Source organism: Camellia sinensis, chromosome 3 (genome assembly GCF_055761805.1).
Source record: "Camellia sinensis isolate YWXY chromosome 3, ASM5576180v1, whole genome shotgun sequence".
Taxonomy (NCBI): Eukaryota; Viridiplantae; Streptophyta; class Magnoliopsida; order Ericales; family Theaceae; genus Camellia; species Camellia sinensis.
Genome location: NC_138963.1, coordinates 155,969,339 through 155,979,433, shown reverse-complemented (window position 1 = coordinate 155,979,433; position 10,095 = coordinate 155,969,339). Strand labels below are relative to the sequence as shown.

Genomic DNA, 10,095 nt, shown 5'->3' with positions numbered 1-10,095 from the left:
CTATTCCAGGTCAACCTCCCTAGCAGCAGATACAGACCACTTCTTGGATCCTCATGGTAGGAAAGAACACCAAGGTGAGGGTTTTGGCATTGTTCATTATATATCAAATCACAAAGAGGGTGATTGATATTTGTGTCCTGGCACCCACCTTTAGTAAAAAGTCAGTTACGTCCAACAACAGCAACTTGGCTTCAAAATGGGAGACCACAAAAAGATTGAGACCACAAAAAAATATATATTCATGAATATAAAGCCTTTTTGTGGATTATGAATATATATTTCAAATAAAAAGGTTAAGACCACAAAAAAATATATATTCATGATGTTTCTAGTAATAAATTTGACTGACGTCCCATACTACAGTACACAATAAGGTAGTGGAATATTAATTACTCGTATATAAGTTAAAACTCTTATTATTAATTTCTGTCTAGATTTAAAATAGTCCTAGATTTTGTCAAAATCATTTTCGTTGCTTTTTATCTGAAATTTCCTAATCATGAATATATATTTCAGTCAACCCTTTTAATTCATGAATATATATTTCAGATAAACATCATGAATATAAAGCCTTTGCAAGCATTTGCTGGTAAAGTTCTTCAAAATGGGAAATATAGTAATTGAGCTTGATGAAGAACTATACAAGATATGGAATGAACCAGTTAATAGAGGAAGATGGAGATTGAGGATGAAGATATATATATATATATATATAGAAAGAGAGAGAGAGAGATTGCAATCTTCCCCAAAGCCTGCGTAGCATCTGTGTGTAGCTGAACATTCAATTCCTTGCAAATTTTCCCAATCTTGGTTGTAGATGGATTGAGAACTTTGTCCGTCGGTGACTGTGATTGTGTCGTGGAGCTTCTCTCCGTCGATCAAGCTCTGCGAGAACCTCCCTAAACCTCTCCACCGACACATCTTCCGGCGACATGGCTCTCTCTCTCTCTGTGCGTGTTTGATCGTGGTAACGAGTGAGAGTAGACAAAAGGAAGGGGGCTGAATTTCTCTGTGATAGATGGGAGGACCTTAGACATCAAAAAATAATTTTGTGGATCTCTTCCCTTACGAAAAGTGGGAGAGGGACCCTAGACCAATTTTTCCATTATTTTTTGGAATTATTTTTTTAATAAGAAAACACATTCAAGAAACATTGAAAGTTATTTGTTTTGTAAATTTTAAAATTATTTCTGACAAAAAATGAAAAGATATGAATTCAATCATTCTACCAACAACAAATATAATAGGAGTATAAAAATGGCCCGCGGCTCGTGGACAACCCAAAACCTGCCTGTGGCCTGGGGTGGGCCCGGCCTGTTTGGGCCCGGGCCCGAGCCCAAACCCTTGGGCATGGGCCATCATTTTGAAGCCCGGCACGACCGTGGGCCCAGGCCACTCAAGGTCCAATGCCGTTTTTAGTGAAAAATAATAAAATTTTAATAGAAAAAAATTTTAAAAAACAAAAAAAATGATTAGGCCCGTCGAAGCCCAATCCAAGCCCACTGGGCCGGTCCACCTAAGGCCCGAATACCCCTGAATTTGGGTCTAATTTTTTGACCGATGCCACGGCCCGACCTGAATTTTAATACAAGCTCGCTAGACCCGACATGAACCGGACCGAACCAAATTTACACCTTACTACTTTCAACACCAAAGCAGTGTGGGTAAGTACGTTAGGGCCAATCTTATTTTTTAATAAAAAAACAAAAAAACAGTCATTAGCCAAAAAAATGATGACGTGATTGGTTGTCAAATTTTCATTATTTATATTCTAAGGTTTCGTTTGGCAACCGAACTTTTTAGTTAAAAAGTTATTAAATTAATCAAAAAGTCAACAATTCATACCAAAAAGTCAAAAATTCTCTTTTCTCTTTACTTTTTACACATCTTTGTCAAAAAGACATCCTAAATATACTAGTTTTTTTTAGTTCATATTTTAGCCAAATAATTAAAAAATTATTAAATTAACCTATTCCCAAACGAGACCTTAAAAATTTTGTTAACCATGCATGATTTTTTTCAAAGTTTTTCTATTCATCATGACTCCTAACTTCAGAATTCTAAAATAAATTCTAATTCTATGGTATGATTTTTGGTGAATTATTTTTTAGAATTTTTTTTTTTTAATAAAAAACACATTTCAAGAAATATTGAAATTTTTTCTTTTTTTAAAATTATTTCTGACAAAATGAAAAGATATGAAATCAATTCTACTTTACGACTTTCATCACCAAAGCAGCGTGGGTAGGTAGGTTAGGCGCGAATTTGCCTCGAAAGGCCTGAACACTTAGGCGCGAATTTGCCTCGAATGTTGTTGTTTTTTTTTTTTCTTTTCTTTTTCGTGTGCTAATTTGGTTTTTTTTTTTTTTTTTTTCTTTCTTTATTTGTTTAGGAGGGAGGGGGTACAGGGTAGTTATGTGTATCTTAAACCCTTAAACACTAAAATTTTAAATTTTAAATCTTAAGATCTTAAATTTAAAATTAAAAAAAAATAACCCAACAAATAAATAAATAAATAAAAACAATCACACCAACCCAGCCCAATAAATAAATAAACCAAACTAACCTCAAAAAAAAAACAAACAACAACAACAATTGGAGAAAAATTTGTGCCTCAAGTTTCGAGACCTCAATCTTTTTCCTTTTACGACAAATTATAAATGCACCTCTTGAGATTTACTTAAAATATGAATTGCCTTTCTTGGTTTGAAAATTACAACTGCCTCCCTGTCAAAATTTTTATTTAAAAAATTAATTGAAAAAAACAAAATTTCTAACTGTTCACCTATACAATAATAAAATTATCTGAATTATTAATTGAAATAAAATTTTAACATTATTAAAAACTGTTAATTAACTTCATGATTTATTAATAAAATGACCTATTTGTTATGAAATTAAAAACCTTAAGGAGCATAATGTAATTTCTATAACCACGAGAGGTAATTTGTAATTTAAATAAATCTCAGGAGGTGTGTTTGTAATTTATCCTATTTTTTAACTAAAAAAAAAAGTCATTAGTCAAAAAAATCATGATGAGATTGATTGTCAAATTTTCGTTATCTATATTTTATGAAATGTTTTGAAAAGATAGTTAAAAATTAATTATTTAATTTTTTTTTAAAAAAATATATAAAAAATATGAGAAGTAATAATATAATTCTAAATAAATTAAAAGATGATTTTGCCTTTTAAATAACTTTCCAAATTACCCTATGTGTGTGTGAAAATAACGAAAATTTCGTTAACTTGAAGACTTCGTCAAACCATGCATGATTTTTTATTAAAGTTTTTCCATTCATTATGACCCCTAACTTTAGAATTCTAGTTCCTAGATAAGACTCTAAAATCAAAACAAGCCCTAATTCTATGCTATGATTCCTATTTTTATTTTTTTGAAATGGATTATCTCGCTCGTTAGACTTGTGTTTGGTTTATAAATTTAAAAAGGACAAAAAGAAAAAGGGTGTGAAACTAAGGTCCCGTTTGGGGATTTATCTTTTTAGTCAATTAGTCAAAAAGTTACTAAATTAGTTAAAAAGTCAACAACTCATACCAAAAAGTCAAAGATTCTCTTTTCTCTCTACTTTTTGCACATCTTTTCGTAATGAGCTAAAAAGTCATCCCAAACATACAAGTTTTTTTTACCTACCTTTTTAGCCAAATAGCCAAAAAATTACTAAATTAGCCTGTTCCCAAACGAGACCTAAATGAAATGTAATTATATTTTATTCATATTTTAACTATTTTTTTTTTCTTTTCTAGTTCTCTTCCCAAATGTATAAATTAAACACAACCATAAGGTCCTGTTAGGCTTTGTGAGACCATTTGGCGGCCTATCTTAGTGATTAAATCATTAAATTTTTAACCTTCCAAATAAAATCATTAATTGAGTTAGCATATTTAAGCTAACCTTCCAAATAGAAGTATACTAGATTAGTCAATTGAGCTAGCGTATTTGATTATTATGCTAAGATATTTATTTATTAGGGTTAATTAGACAAATGATCTTCAAAGTATGGGCTTTGTTAGCCTTTAGTCATCAATCTTTTAACTATTTCACTTGATTTCCAAAACATGCGATCTATAACACTTGAGTCTTAAAGGTCAATATTGTTCAAAATTAGTAATTGCAGGGGTATTCTCAGAATATTTTTTTTATAAATAAAATAAATACGTCAAAATTAATAGATTAGAGAAGAAAATGAAAAGAAACTAAAATGAAATAAAACGCATATTTTAAGGACCAAAATGTCTCACAATGAATAGACCATGCCTGTATTTAGTCATTTTGATTTTGTTGACAATTCATGTAAAATTTAAAAAATTAGCTCTCTTGTCATTACTGATTTTAAACAGCACCAACATCAAGTATTAAAATGTAGTAGAACCAACATCAAGTATTAAAATGTAGTAGATCGTGTACTTCAAGAAACAATTTGGAAAAACCAAACATATAATTTAAAGACCATTAATATAATTAATCCAATTTATTAGTCGACAAACTTTAAAATTGTTTGTGGAAGTCTTTCGATGAATGGAAACTAAAGTACCTACTTCATCTAAATGAACAATTCACTGGATTATTTAGTTCAGCAATGCTAGGTGTTATGAAAATTTTGTCATTAAAATAATCATGAAAATTTTGTGACCCTTAAATTACACTTAGAATAAAGCACCATACACTAATCAAGGTAATCCAAGAATCATAAATTTTTCATGATCATTTTCATAACAAAATTTTCATGATCTCTAACTTTTCCCTATTTAGTTACTCTAAAGCCCAACGTCCTCAAGCAAATTAACACGCCTATTGACTTTGACAGCATATGACTTACTCAGCTGCCTACGCGTTTTTTTGACATCTATTTTCCACTGTTTGTGAGCTTAAAAGGATCATGTACAACTACAAAATTATCTAATCCCTGAAAACCTGACTCTCCCCATGTACTATAATTGTCCTATGATTTTTCTGCAGCTTAAATTCGGATGGGTTCTTCTGGTAGCAGCTTTTGCTGCTGCTGCTCAGACCTTGCCTGGTTGCGAAGATCAGTGTGGTAACATTAGCATCCCATACCCATTTGGCACAACTGAAGGATGCCGCATAGCAGATGATTTTCTAGTTGCTTGTAACAACACCCACTATAACCCTCCCAAGCTGTATTTAGATACAACTGAGAGTAACATAGAGATCACAGACATATTTCTTTCTGGTGAATTGCGCATATTAGCATTGATAGGGCATGATTGCTTCGGTGAAGGGGGTGTTCACGAAACCTATTCTGACCCATGGATCACATTGCCCAAATTCCACTTCTCAAATACCCGAAACAAGTTCACAGCCGTAGGCTGCGACACCAAAGCTGTTATAGGTTCCTTGGGGCGAACGTATGCCACGGGTTGCTCGTCGGTGTGTAGCACCATCGACAATGTGATCAACGGCTCTTGCTCTGGCATTGGCTGCTGCCAGACAAGTATCCCCAAGGGAGTCAAGAATTTCGAAATCAGTATCGGTAGCTACAACAACCATTCCTCGGTATGGAACTTCAATCCATGCAGCTATGTTTTTGTAGCTGAGGAAACTGCTTACAACTTCTCCTCTTTAGATCTGAAGGACATACAAGGAAGAAAAAAAGTTCCAGCGGTGCTTGATTGGGCAGTTGGGAACCAAACATGTGCTGAAGCGAGAAAGAATCTAACAAGTTTTGCTTGCAAGGATAACAGCGACTGTGAAGACTTCGACAATGGTCCAGGGTATCGTTGCAAATGCTCTAAGGGATATGAAGGGAACCCTTATATTCCTAATGGTTGTCAAGGTAACCACAACTACTGTTAAAAACTAAACAATTTCTTCCTAATGTTATTGATGCTATATGATATATATATTCAACTAATGAGAGACTCCAGGGAAAAAAAAATTATATATACCAAAGCTATTGAATATGACATCAATGATCAAACTTGCTTGTTCTCTGTTTCAGATATTGATGAGTGTGCTATTTCAAGCCCCTGTAACATGACATGCCTCAATTTACCAGGCACATACAATTGTTCTTGTGCAGTGGGCTACGAAGGTGATGGCAAAAAAGATGGATCAGGTTGCAGTCGAATTGCTGTTCCCAATAAGCTTCCCTTGATTATTTATATTTCCCTAGGTATGTACACGTACATCCACACATGCTATTCATCATAAAATTGTCTACATATTAAATTTTCTATCAAAATTCATCCGATCAATGCTTGTGATTTTGACTCTATCTCCAGTTTAGGGTTTACAGTCCCCAATTATTGATGCAGTGATCAGAAACAATTCGAAAATGATATATCTCCAGTTTCCTTGCATCATTCTTTCAGCAACCTAACATTTACATTGAAAGCTAAACAACCAATTCAATTCTCTCATCCTATTTTACATATTCTTGTCTTGGTTGTGTTTGGTAAGTCAAAGATGAATAAAATAACAAAAGAGTTGTCAAAATATGGCTGAAATTGATCCAGCAAATGAAATGTATTAGACTAGATTCATACTAGGTGTGGTGCACACTACATCAAAATTCAATCTATGCTATAAACTTCATCTTCCGGGTTTCTACTTTTTCTGTTTGATCATAAACAAATTCTGGGTATTGACATTTCCATTTGAATCCCTGCAGGCATTAGCATAGGCATATCACTAGTACTTATTGGTGACTCCTGGCTACGTTGGGGATCTAAGCAGAGGAAGATCACCAATCTTAGAGAAAAGTTATTTCAGCAAAATGGATCAGTCCAGTCAGCTAAAATCTTTACTGAAGATGATCTAAAGAAGGCAACAAACAACTTTAATGAAAAAAATGTCCTGGGCAAAGGAGGCCAAGGAGTAGTCTACAAAGGAGTATTACCAGATAACACCATAGTTGCCATTAAGAAGCCCAGAGTAGCTGATCAGAATCAGTCCCAGATTGAGCAATTCATTAATGAGGTCATAATTCTCTCTCAAATCAACCATAGAAATGTTGTGAAGCTCCTAGGGTGTTGTTTGGAGACAAAGGTTCCTTTCCTTGTCTATGAATTTATTACCAATGGGACTCTCTATGACCACATACACACTACATGCCAAAGAGCATCCTCAATAACATGGGAGAATCGCTTAAGAATAGCAGCGGAAACTGCAACAGCCCTTTCATATTTACACTCTGCTGCTAGTACTCCTATCATTCATAGAGATGTTAAGACCACCAACATACTTTTAGATGACAGGTACGTTGCTAAAGTATCGGATTTTGGGTCTTCAAGGTTGATCGCTATTGATGAAACTCAGTTAAGCACATTGGTTCAAGGAACACGTGGTTACTTGGACCCAGAGTACTTGCAAACTGGCCAATTGACCCCAAAAAGTGATGTTTATAGCTTTGGGGTTGTCCTTGTAGAATTACTAACCGGCAAGAAGGTAATTTCTTTCAGCAGGCCTGAAGCAGAGAGAAATTTAGTGATGTATTTTCTTTTAGCAATGAAAGAAGACCGCTTGTTTGAAATTGTTGATGAGCAGATGATGGATGAAGCAAGGGTTGACAAGTTTAAGCAAGTTGCTATTTTAGCAAAGTGTTGCTTAGAAGTGAAAGGCGACGAAAGGCCAAGCATGACGGAAGTAGCAATGGAGCTAGAGGGTTTGAGAATGACAGATAAACATCCATGGGTAAATGACATCAAAGATTCCGAAGAGACCTTTGCTTGGAGATCAACTCTTATGATAGCATGATAAACCATGACAGCATGATAAACCATGCTTATGATAGTATGAGCAATTCAACAGTTTATGATAGCATGATAAACCATGACATTCGTCATTTAATGGTGGACGATAAGGTGTTTCTGGTGGTGGTCTTCATTCATTATATGTTGTTTGTAATGTTTTTATTTTATCTTTGTCAAATAATCCCTGTGAGTAATTTTGAACTTTTGATTATATGTGTTGAGGTTCAATTTGTTGTGATTTTAGGCGTAGTGTTTGTTTATAACGGTAGTTATCAATGCAAAACCTTTCTTTACATATCAGATAAATTATGAAAAATGATAATTTTACTCAGTCAGAACACATCTACACATATATGAAGCACCATACATACCCTTTTTGACTATTCATTTCTTCGTCACAAACTGATCTTGATTTTATCATCATTTAAAGTCCAACTGATGCAGTGGTGTTGGATAATTAGTGTTTGAATCACTAAAATAATGTCAAATGGTTTGGAAAGAAAAGATCATTTTCTCAAGCTCTAATGGAATGACCATTCCAAATTCTACTAAACCAACATGATTTGTTCGTTGTAATTTTGTCGAACATCCCAAAGTTAAATGAAAAAACAACTAAAATCCCTAAGATATTGATTTGTGATTATGTTTCAATTTTAAATAATAAATAACAATCCTAATTAAACAATCAAAAACAAATTCACACAATGATTTAACGTGGAAAAAATCACAATTGGAGCATCTCTAATTTTGATAATAATAATTAAAAAAAAACACGGGCCAAAGCCATAAAACAACCTACTAAGAAGGCAAAAAGGAATTATACAAGAGTACTTTCAATTGCCTAGTGAATCCACGCTTGAATTAAACTAAACCCGATGTGCCTCTTCTACCTCAGAATTGTTTTGTCCAACGTTAAATCCACAACGCTGATGTCAAATCCACGACAATGAAACACTCCGGAATCTACCAAAGCTTCAGGCTCAAGTTTTTCGAAACCCACCGAAAAATACCTCTCTCATTTGTGAACGAAATAATAAGAACAACCCTTGATGTTTGACAATCTGTAATTCATTGATCAATCGATTACCTTCTATACACTACGACAAAAAGACTCTTTGGAGACGAAAACTAATGACGAAAATAAATTTTGTCACAAGAGACGTACCTTTTAGTGAAGAAAATAATATTTCGTCTCCAAATATATCATTTTTAGAGAGAAAAAAAAAATTCGTTACCAATCTACATATATAATAAAAAAAATTAGGCGACGAAATTATTTTTCGTCATTATTTTTATTTTTTTGTCACTGAAGATTTTTCCACTATTTTTTTTTTTTTGGATAGCACCAAAATTTTGAGACTTTTGGTGAGGAAAAAATTGGTCACCAATTATAAAATTATTAATGGCGAATATATTTTCGTCACCAATAATTTTCAATATTTTTGTATCATTTAGTGGGAAAACTAGTTCTGTTGTCAATAATTTTATCTTTTGGTGAAGAAATAATTTTGTCACCAATTTCGGAGGGAAAATTGAGCGGCAAAAGAAAACCCAAAATAGGCTACTGATTTTTTTGTTTGGCTTCTAAACATAGAATTTGTAAGCTACAAAACCTAGTAGAAGAGAGGGAGAAGAGAGAAGGTTCGAAGGAAAGACTAGTTCGTGCGGCGCGAAACTTCGACTTCAAACAGTGCTCTCCATTCGGGCGCAGCGACGATTGACGGTTCCATTCTTGAGGTATGTTCAGATTCCCCCCCTCTCTCATTCTTGAGGTATGTTCGGATTCTCCTCTCTCTCTCTATCTCTTTCACAATCACTCCATTTTTGAAATTTCCTCTTCAAAATTCCCAAACACGCCCCGTGCTTTACAAACCCTTTCTCAATTTCTGATTTGATACTCAAATTTCATTATCTTCAAATATTTGTTTGGCTCTGTCATATCTGTGTTTGATATTTTTTATTAGGGTTTTATAACTGTTCTTTTGGATTCACAAGTCATGATTTTCTTCTTGTTGGGTTGATTTGTGCTATTAGGGGCTTGTCACTACGCCAAAATTGGGCTTTAGCGGCGATTTTTTACCGCCGTTAAAGGCTGTAAAACCGTCATTAAAGCCTTTAACGGCGGTTTTGTTACTGCCGTTTATGCGCGTGTCGGAAAAAGTACAACCGTCGTAAAAAAGTAAATTACCGCCGTTAAAAGTCGACCAAAAACGGCGGTAACATAGGACCAAAAACGGCGGTTTTTTACCGCCGTAAATAGGTTCAAATTTTTCAAAAAATAATTCTTTCTTCTTGCACTCCCCAAGTCTTGAACCCTCAACCTCTCATCCACTCACACTAACCACTCTACCATAGCCACTC

General features: G+C 34.0%; 1 protein-coding gene across 1 annotated transcript; it reads left to right on the top strand.

The window, feature by feature from the left end:
* Positions 1-4,895: 4,895 nt before the first annotated feature.
* On the top strand, positions 4,896-8,065 carry LOC114260662 (wall-associated receptor kinase 2-like). The gene is made up of 3 exons (XM_082921201.1): positions 4,896-5,816; positions 5,982-6,155; positions 6,654-8,065. The coding sequence occupies exons 1-3, from the start codon at positions 4,946-4,948 to the stop codon at positions 7,736-7,738; spliced, it is 2,130 nt and encodes a 709-aa protein (XP_082777327.1). The 5' UTR covers positions 4,896-4,945; the 3' UTR covers positions 7,739-8,065.
* Positions 8,066-10,095: the final 2,030 nt, after the last annotated feature.